We start from the raw sequence: 18,044 nt of genomic DNA, 5'->3' as shown, positions 1-18,044 counted from the left end.
GGCCGGGGCGGGCTTGGCCTGGGATGGGGTAAATGTCAGTCGGTGCTGTCACCTCCGAGAGGGGCTGGGGCAGCCGGTCTGGGCACCCCAAAGGGCGCTGGGCACCCAAAGTGAGGCGGCTGCGGGGGTTTTCTTATCGCCTCCCCCTGCAGCAGTCACTGGGAGGGGGATTGTTCAGTCCCGGGGGCTGCAGGGCTGGTTTTTAGGAATGGGGGTCCTCTGACTGCAGATGTGTCCATATTGTCCAGCAGGCAGCTAGATCCTTGCACCAAAACACCCGACGTGAGCCCAGGTTTTCAGGAGAAACTGTGTTGCTCCCCACGGCTGGGAGAGCAGGGTGATTCACGGCAGTGAGAACAAATCTTTTTCATGTCATCTCTTCTTTTCCTGCAAAATTGCCTTTTTATTCCTGCACAGATGGAAGTCTTGGGACTGGCCAGTGCAATCAGCCCTCCAAGGACTCTTCGTCTGCCCCCACCCCAGGCTGCCTTCCTTTGCTCCTGGGGAGAAAGAAATACTTAGTGCATCAATTACTCCTGTAACTAACTCACTCCACAGCTTCTCAGTTCTTTTAACGGGCTTTCAGAGCTGGGAGCTGTGGGGACACTCGTGACATTGCCACCACAGGACACGGAGCCCTTGTCACCCTGGGCAGCCCACAGGAAGCCCCACAAAACCAGCTGCCATTCGGATGAGGTACGTGGAGAAGTGAACAGACCGCTTTGGTGTGAGGATGCTGGAGCTCATAACTCTGTGGATTTATTCTCTGCAGCAATCTCTGTGACACCAAAGGCAGCTCAGCCTTGCTGCAAGGCTCTCCTCGAGGCTCTGCTCCATGTGGAGCTGCTGGTTTGTGTGGTCCTTCTGTCCCCCTGCCAGCTCTGCAGGGGGAATCCACAAACAGAGCCAGTGGCTGAAGGTTTTATCCTCCCATTTCCAGGTTCCAGAGGAGCAGCAAAGCTTTGTGCTAGTGTACAAGGAAGGTGGTGTGGCAGAAATGTGCCTGTGGCTGTTCTGCCACTGGGGTGGGTCCCTCGGGGTGTTTGTTGGGACACCTGAAGGTGGGTGCTGCCGTGCCAGCCTAACCCAAGTCTGTCTGAACCACCACGGCCTCGAGAGAGGAGCTGCTGTTTGTAAAACAGGCTCTAATTACCGTGCCTGCTTAGTTCAGCATCATCCTGGAGCACAGTTTGGTTTAGATGCCATTTGAGGACACGGTTGATTTCTTTTTTTTCTTTTTTCCTGTCTATGAGAGGAAAGGAGAACTTTGAAATCAGGAATTACAGATCACAGCTGTGCCCTTGGAAGGGGAGAGGAGCCGAAATTGCTCCTTGTAGTGTGACAGCAAAGTGCAGCCAGGCAGGCAGAGGCTGTGGCTGGCAAAGATGGGTCTGGGAACATGAGCCCAGCTCTTGGAGCAGTTTGTACTTTTAAGGTCTGTGTTGATGTAAATATTTAGGATTGGATGCTCAAATCAGTTTGGTGGTTGTCCCTAATGAGGTATCTCTAATCTTGGTTCAAATATTTAAACCCCATGTGCAAAAGGACCTGGTCATCAGTGCTTGTACCATGAAACAGCTCCAGGGAGGTGCTGCTGGATTTGGGTGTGTTTGGAGCTTCGAAATAACAGCAGAGTCTCTTCTTTTACCAGGTACACAGCCCGAGGGGGTTAGGGCGGCTGGAGGTGGGGAGGGGTTTTGTTTTTAGTGCTTGGCCTGGGGGAATTTAAACTCCCTCTTCTTGAAGGGGGAATTTAAACCCTCGTTCCTGGAGGGGGAATGAAAACCCCCGGTCCTGGAGGGCTGCCCAAAGCAGGAGGCTCGCAGGTGTCCCGGGAAGGTGCAAAGGGATGGATGGATGGATGGATGGATGGATGGATGGAGAGGCTCCCCGGGGCAGGAGGAGCAGGACCGGTCCTGCAGTGCCCAGCAGGTATGGAGTGGATTTTGGGGTCAGTCGAGGGGGTGAGTAGGACGGGGTTAAGGGGGTGGTGACCCTGGGCGCTGATCTGGGGGTTGAGAAGGGTCAGCCCTAGGGGAGATGAGGGGGACAGGGTGGGGGCAATGACCCTGTGGGCTGTTTTTGGGGTCAGCATTGAGGGGCGGGCTTGGGGCAGAGCACTGTGACGGAGCTGGGGGGCTCAGGGGGTCAGCCCTCAATGGATGAACGGCAGGAGGGCCGCAGGGGGATGTATCCAAGCCCTGGGTGACGCCCAGCCCCGGCACGCTGCCGGAATCCCCCCGCTCTCCTCACCGAATCCCCCGAGCCCATCCCCATCCCGCGTCCTCCCTCAGGGTCCTCCCCGTTCCCGGCAGCCCCCGCGCGGCCCCTCGCGCCGCTCCCGGCCCGTGATGCTCCGCGGCCGCGGCGCAAGATGGCGGCGGAGCGGCAGGGAGGCGGCGGCGGGCGCGGGGCCGGGGCGGAGGAGAGCAAGGACCACAAGGACGGCAAGGACAACAAGGAGAACGAGCGGCCGGCGGCGCCGCAGCCCGGCGGGTTCGGCGACAGCCTGGGGCTGGAGAGCATCCTGCGCGGCGGAGGCGGGGGACGTGGCAGGCCCGGCCCGTGGGCGGCGGGGGACGTGGCGGCAGCGGGGCTCGCCGGGCCGGGCGGGCAGGGACGGCGGGCGGCGGGATTTCCTCTGCTCCGGCCTCGGCACCGCGCAGGGGCACCCCGGAGATGCGGGCGGTGCTGGCTTGGGCCTGCGGGAAGGGTTGGTGTGGATAAAAGGCTTAGCCTAGCGTTCCCGAGTTACGACTCCGTAACTCTCTACCTGAGCTGTTTCTCCATCCGAACCGCGTGACGGCGGGTGGCAGCCTGCACGGCGGAGTTGTGTGCTGGGCTGTGGGCTTTAGGATGAGGGCAGGTCATCAATGAGCTACTGCTGGTGATACTTACAGTAGGCAGTAATATATAAAAAATACCAGGTGCACTGAGGTGGCAGACTGGCTCCTGCAGATTTGGTGCTTCTAAAATCTCGGCACGTGAAGCTCGTGGAGTTTTTGTAGGTGAAACTTCGGTGGGAAACCAGTGCAGCTGCACAGCTGTGATAGAGCTGAGTTTTATCTTCTGGGTCAGAGGGAAACCCGAGGGAAATCAGGTTGCAGTTTTCCACGTGGCATATGGCAGGTGTTGTGTACTCAGTAGGTGTTGAGTAAAATGCAGACATAGCAATTGCCCTGGTAATGCTGGGAATGTCTAAGTCAATGAAAAAATAAAAAAATTCAGGGGATATGAATTCAGCAAGTGCAGGATAAAAGAGAGTCTGAAAAAAAATCCTGTGTAGACAGCAAGGATGAGGAGGGCTGTGTTGAGGCATTGCAGTTTGACTTGTTTGTTCTGCAAATTGGAAATAATTCAGTGTATTAACTATTGGTGCAGGTTTTTAATACTTAAGAGATTTTCTTTTAGGTGTAGTCCCAAGAAAACACTTTGATAGACATCTGCCATTTTAGGCTTTAAGTGTTTGGTGGTTTCTTTAGGTATAGCAGCAGTGTTTCCTTTGTTGAGGTTATTGTACAGTCTGGTTTTCTGTTGTGGGTTTTTTTAAAGGCTTCTTGGTAAAGCTTAAAAGAGAAGTTTTAGGATGTGAATATAGCACAGTTTATGGTGGTGATTTTATTCCACAAAATAACCTGCCTTGTAAACTGAATTAAAAAGATCAAATTTACTAGAATGTGGCATGATTTTATTTGGTAGTGTAACTGAAGAAATAAAGGAAGTACAGGAACTCTGCAAATCAGTAAAGGATGCACAGACTGGATGGAAATGAAGGAGTGGTGGTGTCCCATGTGACAGGCAGTGCTCTGTGTCACAGATACTTGTTACAGCAATGTGCAGCAAGACTAGAAATCTGCTGAAAAATTGAGGAGAAAAGCAGCCCTCTGAGTTATTTCCAAAAGCTCTTTTGATGCAGTTCTGTCTTCAGAAAGCACTTTGTGGGAGCTGTGCTGGGAAGGCAGCAGTGATTCTGTTCAGGGTGGTTTTGTCCTTTTCCTGGGAAAGGGGATGTTTCAGGGCAGGAAAGCTTCCCTCTACCTCAGTTTTGCCAACAAAACTGTCACAAGCGTGGCTGGTGAGGCTGTGTAGCCAGGCAGGAGCAGTCAGTTGTGTTATCACAACTCTTGGTACAGTTTATATCCCAAAATGAGCTCTGGTGACAGCAGCACTCCTGAGGATGCCTGGAGGAGGAGGTGCTTGAGGTTTGCCTTGGTCCCTGCTGACAGGAGCTCTGGAGTGAGCTGTGGACTGATGAGGTCCTTTAGAACCATCAGCTCCCTCAGCTCTCTGTTTTTAGGAGGTTTTGGGCTGCCCCACTGTTCGAAGTGCATTTGTTGAATGGGGTCTGTGGGGTTCCCTTCTGTTCCTTTGGGGTGGAAGGAGGAGCTGGTGCCAGCTGCCCTGTGAGTGTGCCTTAACGTGAGTCGCAGTCCTGCAGATCGTGAAGGAGTCGCAGCAGCAGCACGGCCTGCGCCATGGGGACTTCCAGAGGTACAGGTGAGTGTGGGGAGCTGCTCCTGGGGCTTGCCTTCACCTCATTTAAACTGTAACCCCCCTTGTAGCAGGCAGCAAAACCCATCTGCCGGGTGAATACCCCTGACAGGCTGTGCCTTGTGAGGTGATGTGTGCTGATCTCCGTTGGGTCTAACATTCTGTGGCTGTGCAGACTGGCTCTTGCATCTCCACTGCCCATAAGAGCTTGTGTTCACACCTCCCTGGCAATCACTGTGCTCCTCCAGAGCTCAGTGTTCAATAAGCTCATGTAAAGCAGTTAGTAAGGAGAACATCATTCTGATTTTTTCAAGATCAGGAGTTGCTACCTGTCTCCTTACCTTGCTTTCTGTTAATCACTGCTTTACAGGTGGTTTTTGAGCTACCATATGTCACACATCGAGTTTTAGTTGTTAAAACATTGCCTGGCACAGCCTTTAGTCTTTTTTTTTTTCTGTTTGGATAGAGCAGTAGACAGAAGCAAAGTTGTCCTTTGGCCAAACTGACTGTGGTTGTCTTTTCTTTAGGGGTTATTGCTCCCGCAGGCTGAGGCGGCTCCGCAAAACTCTCAACTTCAAGATGGGCAACAGACACAAGTTCACTGGGAAGAAAGTAACTGAAGAGATTCTGTCAGACAACAGGTACAGGGACTGGATAGAACTGAGAATTCTTAAGAAGAGTTTAATTTCAGTAATTTCTGTAGCAGGTGGAAAAGTGTTCTATGTGATATCATTCAAAACATTTCAGAGATGTGCGTTATTAATAAAAGATGGAAGTTTTGGCTGCAGTGCAGGTGCAAGAGACACTGCTCAGATCCAGCTTCACAGCTGTTCCTTCTTTTTCTCATAGTTGCTGAAATGAATTCTTTTCATAATCAGTAAATTCTGGTGACATTAAAGAGGAAATGTTTATTCAGATCTCTTGCAAGGTAGGCATGGGAATGCTGGTAATATGAATGGTGTAGCCAGCAAGGTTGTGATTGGAGATGTAATCTCTTCCCTTTGAACAGAAATATTGCACTACAAGTTTTACTTAGTTTTTCTAACATAGACAGAATGCTTGTCTGACTGAATATGTGGAGAATAGTCAGTATTTTGGGCTCACTTCTCATCTTTTAGGAACACTTGAAATGTCTCATGTTTCATCTTTTCTTGTGGGAAAAGAACATGAGATGCTGGATTCACCTGTGTTGTTAACATATTGAACCACTTTGAAGAGTGGCTTAAAATGATAAATCCCTTGTTTTTGCAGTGTCTGGTGCTGCAGAATGATACTAAACTCTCTTCCTCAGTGGGGTGATTGCATTTCTGAGTGAGAAGCACAGCAGAAAACAGTTAGAAATAACAAGACTCTGTGTGCTTACAACGTTAAGAAATAAAAACATCTACCTCTTACTAACCAAGCTGAACTTCTGCTGCCAGACCAAATGGCAAAGAACTGGTGGTGATGCAACTCTTATTTGAGTGTCACTATTTTCCCATGAACCCTCCTGTGCCCTGCAGGTATTTGCTGCTGATCCTGATGGATGCAGAGAGGGCCTGGAGCTATGCCATGCAGCTGAAGCAGGAAGCCAACACAGAGCCCCGCAAGCGCTTCCATCTGCTGTCGCGGCTGCGCAAGGCTGTGAAACACGCCGAGGAGCTGGAGAGGCTCTGTGAGAGCAACAGGGTGGATGCCAAGACAAAGCTGGAAGCACAGGTATCCACTGATACTTTTATCTTGTTGTACAGGCAAAGGCTGAACAAGAGACCTTTGGATTTGGGGTGAAGGAATAATTATTATCTATCAATGGATTATAAAAGTACAAAGATTGAGGGCGACTAAGATGGTGCAACACAGCCTGAGAAACTGCTTATCTGCTGAGTTACCTTTTTGTTACATGTACTGAAGTAGCCATCTAGAATACAAGATTAGAGGTTTCAGGTCCTGGAAAACAGAAAGCAACTTTTGTGACCTCTTTGAAGAAGGAGCTGCAGTGCTGTACTCGTTAATTAAACTGCCATTGTATAGCATATTGCTGGGAAAAAGGTTTTGTGACATCAGTGGGCCATTGCATAACAATCAAGAAATATATTTGCTTTAATTTCTGAGCAACCTTGTGTAGTGGAAAGTGTCCCTGTCCATGGCAGGGGGGTAGAACTAGATTATCTTTAAGATCCCTTCCAACCCAGGCCATTCTGTGATTCCATTCTGTGATTCTGTGATTTCTTAGAAATGTAGCAGTATCAGTTAAACGAGAAAAGGTAGGTAGCTGTAACCTGGCATCCAAATCAGCTGTCTTCTGTGGGAAGCCCAAATGAAAAGGGCAAGGCTTAGTCACTCACTGCAGGAGTTGCAGCAGCCTTTGTGCTAAAGGTGGCACTAATTAGGCTGTTGGTGGTGGGGAAATGACCTTGCCTTGCTCTGTGTTCAGGCATACATGGCTTATCTCACCGGGATGCTTCGCTTCGAGCACCAGGAGTGGAAGGCAGCAATGGAGGCTTTCAACAAATGCAAGTGAGTCCCCCCACTTCACCAGCTTGATTTAGTAAGTAGTGTTGGATCTGTTCAGTATATGTTCAGTAACCCTGTGAGTTGTTTAGTTGATTGTGCTTAACTGGAAGGTGCTGCTGAAGAAATAGCATCCTGCAGAGCAGAGACACAAACCCTGAGGACAGCACCTCACAAGTGACACACTCCTCAGTGCTAATATTTGTCCTTTGCTGTAGGACCATCTATGAAAAGCTGGCCAATGCTTTCACAGAAGAGCAAGCTGTGCTGTATAACCAGCGTGTGGAGGAGATCTCACCCAACATCCGCTACTGTGCCTACAACATTGGTAAGGGAAGGGGGAACCTCATCCTTTCACAGGAAAGCAGTATTGGTCTAGTTAAATCCTGGGCTAAGTGACATTGAGGCTTTAATATTTTGAGCAATTCTGGACATGTTCTGGGACAGTTTAGAAATGGAGACAGGGCCTCATTTTGCAACAGTACCTGTGGTTATGTGTAGAAAGACAGAATAACAGTTTGTGGTAGCTTGCCAGTGAAGTCAGAATGAAACTGCAAGTTTGTTCCTCAACTGCCAGTATAAAATCTAATGATTAGTTTTTGTATATGAAAATAATTTTGAAGTCAAATGGAAATGTCATCTCAATTTGTTGATTCTCTCAGGTGACCAGTCTGCCATGAATGAGTTGATGCAGATGAGACTGAGGTCTGGTGGCACTGAAGGTCTTCTTGCAGAAAAACTGGAGGTAATTTATTTGCATGCTTCAACTTGAAATACTCATTATGACTGTGCTGAGCATGAATATTGCTGCAGCAAACCATTCAAGAGCCAGAATAGAGCAGAAATGAGCAAGCAAGCCTAGGCTCCGTGGGAAACAACGCTTTCTCAAAAAGCCCTTGATTTCAAAATAGTCAAGTCTAACATGAATTCAGAAGGTTTAGTTTTGGATCTCTGTAAGGCTCCTAAGCTCAGTGTGTTCTGTGCAGGCACTGATCACCCAGACTCGGGCAAAGCAAGCAGCCACGATGAGCGAGGTGGAGTGGAGAGGGAGAACTGTCCCAGTGAAGATTGACAAAGTGAGGATCTTCCTGCTGGGGCTGGCTGACAACGAGGCAGCAATCGCTCAGGTAACCAGCAGCCTCCTCCAGCACAGCCCTTCTAACCATCCTCTTCCCTTTGTGCAATACCTGGGACCTGGACTAAAAGCTTTTGAGTAATCTTTTTTTCAAAGTTTCAAATAATGCTGGAAGGCTGGAGGTAAAAGTGGGAGTACTGATTATAACCCAAAGCTGAAGTGTCAGCTGGAGATAGCTCTCACAGTCTGCTGAGTGGGGTAGTCTGGGAGATCTGTTCTGAGTATTCCTGCTCCTTGGAACATTCTGTGCTGCCTTTCAGCAGCAGGGTCATAACCATTATTATTAGTACATCACTTGGAAATGAAGGTTACATTTTCAAGAGTAACTGGTTTTGAATTACTGTTCTAATTTCCTTAAGCATCTTGCTCAAATGCTTCAACTTCAGAGCAGCCAGAAGAAAATAGATATGTATTGACCACATCTTTTTCAGCAACAAATAGCAATTTGCCAGGTGTTGCAGGTGCTATGAGATTCATTCCACTCTCTTACTGACTTGTGGAAGTCTTTAAAAGCAGGAAATGGATTAATAAAGGTCAGGATGTAAATCGATTTCAGATGTAATGGTTCCAAAATGCTTCATAGAATATCCTAAATTGGAAAGAACCCACAAGGATCATTGAAGTCCAACTCTTTGGAACTTGCAGTGGCACACACTATGCATGTCTTTAGTATTGTAGTCAAGTTTTCCACACAGGTTTTTTTCATTGGAAATGGTGACCAGATGGTGTATCTTGCTTTTCAGTGGCTGCATACACACTCAGAGTTTGAAAAGGCACTGAAAGGATGTTCAATAAAAACTGTTGCCACTAAAGATGGGATTTTTGCAGCATTAAAAACCTTTTTTCACCAGGAGAATAATGATGATAAATAAAAATATTAATGATAAGACAAAAACCCTACAAAGGGGTAAGACCAAAGCAGGGGATGGTAAGAAGAATGTGAATAGGATAAACAGGACGTGGCTGGGTAGGAAACCTGAGTGTTACCCACCCTTGCCATAATGTAAGGAATTGGATGTTGCTGAATGGATTTGGTTTTAGGAAGGACATAAGTGTGGCCAGCAGGTGGAAGTACAGCTCAGAGTTCACTGTTCCCTTGTTTGACTTCCATCCTGCCAAGCTGACAGTTGGACTTTTTCAGTTCAGTTGCCCACTAAAGCAGTGGTAGAACAGCCTGAATTTGTTCTCATCTTGCTTTGCATTCCTGGGAAGCTCTGACTAAACAGAGGAGTTGAGCAGATTGGTGAGAGCTGAGCATGCAGGAGCACTGTTTACATTCCCAGAGGGCTAAAACTTACCTTTTTGGCAGCAGTTCTGTTGTTGTGTCAGCTATGATGGGCAGTCCAGCTTCAGCTGAATGAAATGTGGTTCCTGGGATCTTTGGCACCTTTCTGCTTGTCTTCACTGAGCTGAAACCCTGACACAAGAGCAGTGCTCTGCAGGGTTTAATTAGGAGTAAAACCAGTTTGTTCTGTGTAAAAATGGAGTTTCCCAGTGCAATTATACTATTGCCTTTGGTGTCTTATTGGCAATGGGAGGAACAGAACAAATAAGCCAAACTGAAATAGGAATCCAAGTTTAAAATTGCTTATGTCTTTTTTTTTGTAGATTTGAAGGCATGACTTTGAGGGCCCATTGGCTCTCACCAGGTAGAAGTGACAAGGTTGCTGGGCAGCATGACACAAGTGTGCTCCTACCTGGTATTGCCTCAAGGATTTTGTGCTTATCTCAGGATTGCAGCAAAAATGGGTGTAATAACTGTCAGAGATGTTACACAGTGGTTTAGAATAAAGAAAAACAATTGAGCCCTCCACCTTTGGAATTGGGTTCAGTGGGATTGATTTCTATGAACCCTCTGAGATGAACCTCTGCTGTTCTGTCAGGAGACTTGAATCACATCAAGTATCTCAGTGCTGTGATCTGATACCTCCCAAATCAGAACATGTATTTATGCACAGAATCAGCTTAAGGAGTTTTTGCTTGGAAAGGAAAGCCTTTGTTTCGTTGCAGGGCCCAGCCCTTGCCCTGTTTGTGCCTGAGTGATGATCTGGCTGTGTCTGTTTTCATTTTTGTGCTTACAGTGAAATTGCTGTGCTGCTCTGGGTGAGGTTGAGAATGCAGTCAGACTCGTCTCTGGTTATTCTCAGGAGTCAGTCCCACCTTAAAAATTCTCCCAGCAAATCTTAAATTAAAAACAAAAAAAAAAGCCCAAACCCAAAAAACCGCCTTCGTCTCAGGGTACCTGAGGCTTTGTGAGGGAGTAAAAATAACATTCCTGATTGGGTTTGCAAATGTGGGAAGTGGAGGGGCAGAGACTGCAGAGCTGTACAGAAGATAACTGAGCATGGTTTAGACAGTTTTTTATCCTTTTGGACAATTGCAAATATATTGCAGCAAAGCTCGTGTTACACTGTTAGCTAACATGGGAGTGGTGGAGCCCAGTGCTGGTGCTCTTGAATCCTCCTTCACTCCTTGAGGTTAGGGTTTGCTTCTGAGCAGTTTTTTCTTACTGCATCAGTGAGAGTCTTGCAAGTCCCACCTGGTTACCTTCTCAGCATCTGAATGAAAGCTGAATTTGGGAGCTTGTTTAATTGGGTACACGGTATGCCAAGGAATTAGGCAGAGATCAGGCTTCAACTTGTTTTTTGAAAGTTGTTCCCAAGTTCTGGTTTTGGGGCAGAAGGCCAAAAGCTGCTTCACTCTTTTTTCACTCAAAACTTATGGCGACAGCAGAAAAGCACTCAGTCACTCCTGCTGCTAAAATATAGGGTTACTGTAAAAAAATGCTTCAAACAAGCAAGTTATTGCCACTGTGAGCATTGCTAGAGTGGGAGTGGAGGAAAGATAATCATCTACATGTTCTTACCACATGGGGAAAATTAAATCAGCATAACAAAAGCTGTCTGCATTGGTATTTTGCCAGTTCAGGACTGCTCAGCTCTGTTCTTTCCCACAAAGCTATCCAGCCTCAGCACAGGGAGCTGTGCAGGTGCCATCCAGGAAGGGCAGGGAGTTGCTGGGAAGGAAGGTGGCTGGTGCAGGGATGAGGCCATGAGCTGTGTCTGCTAGGCCTTCAGTGCTGCTAAATTCTCAGCACTGACCCCATTCCCCATGACTTCTGGCAGTTTTCCCCCAAGAATGTGTTGCAGACAGGCATGGATTGGAGTTCAAACTACCCATGGACCTTAAAGGCATAGTTTAGGAAAAACTTTGTTTAATCCCCTCAGTTAAATCGTGCATCATACAAAAATTTCTGATTTCTAATCTGTCTGGAATCTCCTTTGCTCTTAGGCAGAAAATGAGGAGACAAAGGAACGTTTGTTTGAGTCTTTGCTCAGTGAGTGCAGAGATGCCATTCAGGCTGTTCGGGAAGAATTGAAACCAGACCAGGTAAGCAGCAAACATCAACCACATAGTGTTTATTTGGGACTGATTTAGTGCTAAACTTGCTGGGATTTCTTTAATAAAGAGCTGCAAAATTTTTATTTATTCTCTTCAGAGTGGAGGAATAGCAGTGGAGAAGCCCTTCCCCTTTTGCCTGGAAGTCTGTTACAGCTTCCATGGTTTACCCAAACCTTGAGTTGCTTCTATGTGTTTCTTCCCATGGCTGCCAGTTTTAAGTAAATCATGCAGTATTTTGTCTCCAATTCCCACAGAAGCAGCGAGAACACTCTCTGGAAAATGATTCTGGGAAGGTGTCCAACATCCAGTACTTACACAGGTAATGGGCAAACACTGCTGCCACTGCTAGTGTGAAGAAGCCATGTTCTTATGTCGAGATTTTATTTTTGTTTGGTTTTGTTTGATGGGGTTTGTGTTCTGGCCCTCTGGGATCTCAAAGGATGACTGTACAGATAAGGATCTAATTTCGGCAGCTTTCTAAACATTTTACTCCAGACCCTCACATTGACCTTCCAGATGTTTTTGTGCCACCAGTTCAGAACACAGAGTAATATCCGAGGAGCTCTGACAGTACTGATGGAATTCCTTTTTTTTTTTGGGCAGTTATTTGACCTACATCAAGCTGTCCACAGCCATCAAACGCAACGAGAGCATGGCCAAGTCCCTGCAGAAGGCTCTGCTGCAGCAGCAGCGCTCCGAGGAGGACGGCAAGCGCTCGCCACGGCCGCAGGACCTCATCCGCCTCTACGACATCATCCTGCAGGTAATGCTGCAAAAACACAGCCAGCTCTCATCCTTTTTGGGTTCAAAAGGTTGTGTTAGACAATGCAGCACTGCAAGTGAACTACTGTGAAGTCTGAAGAGCAGCTGAGTGCCTACAAGGACCTTGAAGATGTTCAACATCTGCATGAAACACAAAAGAACATTTCTAGTTGTGAGCAGAACTTGCTGCTTGGATGGGTGTCTGCTTGGCTGTCCACTCTAATACAGTTTTAAAATAGTATTTCTGACTCTTTTACACAGCACACTCAGAGCTGCATTAGTTTCTGCTGGCCAGGGAAAGTAGCAGCTAAAAATACTTGTTCTTCATAAGCAATTTCTCAGTTTCTCCTATAATTTTTCAGTTAACTGAGGGAGCCTGTGGCTGAAGCAGTTGTGAATGGCAGAGGGAAATGCCTCATGAAAGAATTAGTTCATGTGAAATCTAAGGAGTCTTTGTCCTAATTCCTGTTTGTGTCAGGAAGTCTGTCCTAAGGGCAACTTACACAAGTTTCAATGAGAGTCCTTCACAAGGTTAGAAAACCGATAATTAGAAAACTGGAAACTATTTCCCTGGGAGTGTACTGTTGACTTGTCAAAAGGGGCAGCTTTCTCTTAGTCCAGCAGATTCCAGAGGAAGGCAATGCCTGCATTTGTTATTCTGATTCTCTTTTGCACAGAACCTTGTGGAACTGACACAACTTCCTGGCCTAGAAGAGGACAAGAACTTCCAAAAAGAGATTGGATTGAAGACACTCGTGTACAAAGCTTACAGGTGACTAGAAACAGCCAGGTTTTCTTTAGCACACATGGCACCTTCAAAGGTTATAATTCCATAGCTCTGTGTGCTGTGCAGGCCTTTGATGCAGTTTCCTCTACCCTTTTTTGAAATGGAGACTGGATCCTAAAGGGAAACTGCCTTTAGGATATCTCCTGTTCTCAGTCATTTCAGTTGGCAAAAGGTGTGGATAACAAACATGTCAGGAATCCACTCTTGACTGTTGCAGGTGTTTCTTCATTGCCCAGTCCTATGTCCTGGTAAAGAAATGGAGTGAAGCCCTTGTGCTGTACGAGAGGGTGCTGAAATATGCCCGTGAGGTTCAGTCAGGAGCTGGAGCTCACAGGAACAGCTTGAAGGTAGGAACCCAGTCCTGAAGCTGAAGTTTATGAAGCAGCTCTGTCCCACTATTTATTGGTAATTAGGTGCCAAGTCATTACCATTCAAGGCTGATCTTTAAATAGGGAGAAGGATAATGTTCATTATAGCAGAGACTTTCTAGTGACATGGCAACACTTCATCTGGTTGCTTGCTTGGAGGAGGGACAGACTTGCACCCACTCCAAAACAATTTACCACTCTTTCTCACCTGTGCATATTCTCCTTATACAACTTCTGTAGTGCCTGAAGCACAATGCTGTAGCTTTTCCCCTTCTGGGAAAGCTAATCAACACAAGGAGTTAACTTCTTAGTTCTTACTTTGTCTGGTTTTACTTTTGCTCTGACTCTTGCACTGGTACATTTCAGGCTCTCAAATCATTTTCTTTAATGCTCTAGGAGCTGCCTGATGTTCAGGATCTCATCACTCAAGTCAATGCAGAGAAATATTCCTTGCAAGCAGCAGCTATATTAGGTGAGTAGCACAGCTGTACTAGAACTCTGCTCTAATGTGTCTTGACTAATTGCCCTACAGTTACTTCATTCCTTTTATTTCATTTCCAGAGTTCCAAATGTTTTCCCACTTCACTCTCTTTCACACAGGCTGTGGAAAAGTACTTTTTTCCCCCAGTTCTAGCTGCCTCTAGCTGAGTGACTGGACATTGTCATTTCACTCCCTGCCCAGGGATGTGGAAACCTTTCCTGGGAATGTGCACCCATTTTGGGAACCTGCACAGAACAGTTCAGTGTTTAACTTTTTTTGTTCCAAACACATTTGCCTTACCTCATCCCAGTTTTGCCTGTCTGGGAGAACTACTCAGAAAGGGGAGAGCAGTGATGTTCTCCCTTTGTCAGTGTCAGCCTGGTCAGCAGAACTTTTGGGGATGGATGAACTTTATGATTTCTTGGGCTAAGTTTGGAGCACAGCTGGTTCCTGAGACAGTCCTACTCTACACCAAGGTCAAGCCTGTTCTTCTTACCACCTTTTCTTCAATTTTGCAGATGCAAGTGATCCTCATGAGACTGAGTCTCCATCTCAGGTCAAGGATGGCAAGGTAAGAGCTGAGAGCTCTTAATGAACATCACCTTCATCCTGTTACCTTTGTGTCTCTCACAAGTCAAGAATGTCACATTTGTGGTGTATGTAGGAGATTTTATTAGGCTTTTTTCCTTCTGCACATGCTGAAGTTACCTGACACAGTGGGATAGGAGCTGGGAGGCTGCCTGCATCTTCCAGTGTGGCAGCTTGCTTTATTTAGCTTTCTCTGCACATGGGAGGGTTTTCCAGAGATCCTGCAGCTGTGCTTTGACAGGAGTTTGAGTAATTTCAAGGTCCCCAGAGGCCTCACAAGGGAACTTGGGCTTCTCTTGTCTCAGTTGCTGCTCAGTCCTTTTTGTTTGTCCCTTTTGATGGGACTGGTGATTAATTTGTGTCCCTGCCTGTGTCTCTTGCAGCCACTCTCAGAACGGTTTGAGACTTTCTGCCTGGATCCTTCTCTGGTCAGCAAGCAAGTCAGCCTCGTGCACTTCCCACCAGGATTCCAGCCCATTCCATGCAAGCCCTTGTTCTTTGACCTGGCCCTTAACCATGTTGCTTTCCCACCTCTGGAGGACAAGGTGGAGCAGAAGGCCAAGAGTGGCCTCACAGGATATATAAAGGGCATTTTTGGATTCAAAAGTTAACCAGGACCCCCCAGAGGAACAGAGGTTTTATTCTGTATTGAAGGCAAAGCTCCAAGAGGTTCTAGGACACAAATACCTGCACCTGAAACCAACAGAGGGAAGTTTTACCATCTTCTCCCCCGTGTCCTGTGTTAATGTCTGCACTCACATTCTCTCCCAGTGTATTAAAGACAAACAATTACTCAGAAACAAACATACACTATAAATAGCTGAAAATAACCTGGAGCACAGAGAAATTCTGTTCTGCCTGGAGACCTTTTGTGATCAGTGGCCTGTTCAGGGCTGGTACACATCCACTTACCATGGACCAGGGCATAGATAGGATTTTATTCCTCCCTCTGCCCCATTATTTGACACTGTAATTTGGTATTTTGGTCTAGAAATTGGGTTGTAATTGTGAAACAGAAGCAGAAGTAGGTGCAGAGCTAAACAAGTGAGGTGAAGCTCCCACACAGTGGCTGTGGAACAGTAGCCAAGGGGCCAACCTCTCCTCCCCTTTCAACTCCCAGAAGTCTCTATATTTTTTAAGAAAGTAACATTCAGAAGTGACAAAATAGAGCCTCTTTCCTTATCAATAAGGATGGCAAATGTCAAATATTGATGGTTACCCCTGCTGTGGTGGGTGAATTTGTACTCTGGGCCAATAGCACCCTTCTTTATTCATACACACACTTGGTTAAATACCTAAATACAGTATAGAACCTATTCCTAGAAGGATTTTCCTGGGAAACTAGCTTTATGGGTGGCTTTAGAAATAGCTACTTGCTCTTCATGGGAAGTTGGGTCTCTCGGTGTTTGTATTGTCTCTGACCTAAGCCTTGCCTGAAAACAAGATGATCTTTTTCTGGAGTTCATCTGTTGCTTTGTTCCTTGTTCCTGGTCAGTAGCTACACCTGAAATGAGGGATAAGGAACAGGAGACCAGTGGGATTGTGAGTGATAATTCATCTCTGTCGTGCCAGACAGCTTTTTTTTATAAAGCACCCAGGTGCCACGGGGATGGGCACTTTGAAAGTGCTGATAATTTCATAATTGTGATTACTTCAACAGGACAAAACCCCACAGCACATGGACAGAACTGTTCCTAAATAAAGTACTTGGAAGTTTCCACCAGCGTTGTGTGGGTTTTCACTCAGCCTGTAACTGGTAGGTGAAGCAGCAGTTTGTTCTGGTTGTCTGGTCTTGGTGTTTTTTCTCCATTTTTAGGCGTTGGGGTTAAGGTTGGAAACAGGACTGTTTTGAATGGTTGGTTTTTGTTGTAATGGGAATTTTCCTTGCAAGGTGCATGTCAGATGAATGGGGGGAATTAACAATTCCCATTATTTTAATGTGAATGTTCACTTTGTTCCAAGTTGATCTGATTTGTGAGTTCTCCAAGTACAGAAGGACTCTGTTCTTTGGAGAGGACTCTGCGCTCAGAGAGAGGTGGGAGGAGAAGGAGGAGGAACTTCTTGTTTGTGTTTAATGTTGTGCCACATGGAAACAAAATGGGAATTTCTGGTGTTGTACCAATTCCCTTTGCCTCTGGATTGCAGGGGCATTTTACAGGAGAAAGAGAAGTGTAGAGGTGAAAGAAACGTGGAAGGCTTTATTCATCAGATGGCAATTTTTAGAAAATTTGGTCTTGATGGGCAGATTTCTCTTCCCCACTGAGCCCATTTCCTTCTAGGCAAGGAAAGGCCCACAAGGACCAGACTCATCTGGTCACTGTGTCCAGCTGAGCTGCTCTTTCATTCTCAACTTTTGGATCAAATCACAGAATTGTTCTCCTGTTTGGTTTGCACCAAACTCTGCTTTCCTTCCACGGATCTGTGTGGTGCCTGGATTGATTCCAGGGAAACTCCTACTGCGGCCACTTTCTAGTTACAGTTACAAAAACCTGAGAGCAATTGGCCTCTCTATGCCAAACATCTTTTGACAGATAACTGATGAGTTGAACGCAGATAAGAAATTTGAAAACAATAAAGGTTTTATTCCTGACCTCTGAGGCGTGTAGTTTGTATTGGGAACGCCAAGCACTCTTTGCCTCCCAAGCATTCAGAGGATGGAGGTCACACCATCACCTGGAGCTACTGAACCCCTGGGGAATGGCCACTTAGCTCTGCAGGAGGATCTTCTGCCCCAGGGCTCAGATAACACCACTCCAAGGTGACTTGGCTGTTTGTTTTGGTGTAATGTTAGTGGAAAGTGAGTGCACTGGGGTTTGTGAGGAGTGGTGTGGCTTAAATCACATGAAAGGTGCTGATGAGGCACAGGAAAAAACCCAAAAATGGCAAAAAAGGTCACCTATATGATGCAGGCCAGACTGACAATATTGAGGCTTTTAGCTCTGCAGTGCAGCCTGGACTGGCAGAGGTGAGGCTCAGGGAACTGCAAGGGGACAGCACAGGCAGATGAAATGTCTGCTGTCCAGAAAATTCCCCTGGACCTGCCCAGGGAAATTGTGTGTGTTGGGCCTGAGCCAGGGCAGGGTGCAGAGTACTGGCTTGTGGGGCTTGGAAACATCCCTTGGAAACTTCCTTATTGCCCTGCTCTTTCATTGCTGTTCCTTTAAAGTGCTTGCTCTCTTTCCATGAATTAATTGGCAAGGAGGCCACGTGATTGCCCTCAAAACAGGAAACTCCAGCAGAATGGTCAAGAGGATTGCTTTCAATCCACTTTTCCTATGGAGTATCTTTGGGATTAGCCCTGGAATTTTAATTACAGGCTGAGCTGGCCATGCTTGGTACCATTGCATCTATTAAAACAGGAATGAGATGTTTGTGGCCCTCACCCCACCACCAGTGATAGAGCTGTGTCTGGGCAATGTTTATTTCTGGTCGTGCAGTCTGAGGGGTCTGGGGACTCATGGGTGACACAGAAGTGATGAGCAGGAGGCAAACTGGGCAGTGAGAGCTGAAAGGTGGCAAATGGGATTGTAACAGTCTGGC

The 18,044-nt window shown here is 46.7% G+C and overlaps 1 protein-coding gene across 1 annotated transcript; it reads left to right on the top strand.

Moving 5' to 3' along the window:
• The first annotated feature begins 2,335 nt into the window (after positions 1-2,335).
• SRP68 (signal recognition particle 68) lies at positions 2,336-16,227 on the top strand. The gene is made up of 16 exons (XM_085077824.1): positions 2,336-2,522; positions 4,431-4,497; positions 5,019-5,132; positions 5,994-6,189; positions 6,905-6,987; positions 7,200-7,309; positions 7,644-7,726; positions 7,968-8,108; positions 11,408-11,506; positions 11,773-11,837; positions 12,122-12,281; positions 12,958-13,052; positions 13,285-13,414; positions 13,832-13,907; positions 14,435-14,487; positions 14,888-16,227. The coding sequence occupies exons 1-16, from the start codon at positions 2,375-2,377 to the stop codon at positions 15,113-15,115; spliced, it is 1,848 nt and encodes a 615-aa protein (XP_084933950.1). The 5' UTR covers positions 2,336-2,374; the 3' UTR covers positions 15,116-16,227.
• Positions 16,228-18,044: the final 1,817 nt, after the last annotated feature.

This window comes from Lichenostomus cassidix, chromosome 18 (genome assembly GCF_008360975.1).
Source record: "Lichenostomus cassidix isolate B80296 chromosome 18, HeHo_3.0, whole genome shotgun sequence".
Taxonomy (NCBI): Eukaryota; Metazoa; Chordata; class Aves; order Passeriformes; family Meliphagidae; genus Lichenostomus; species Lichenostomus cassidix.
Note: the sequence above shows the minus strand (reverse complement) of the source record. Positions and strands in the feature narration are given on the sequence as shown.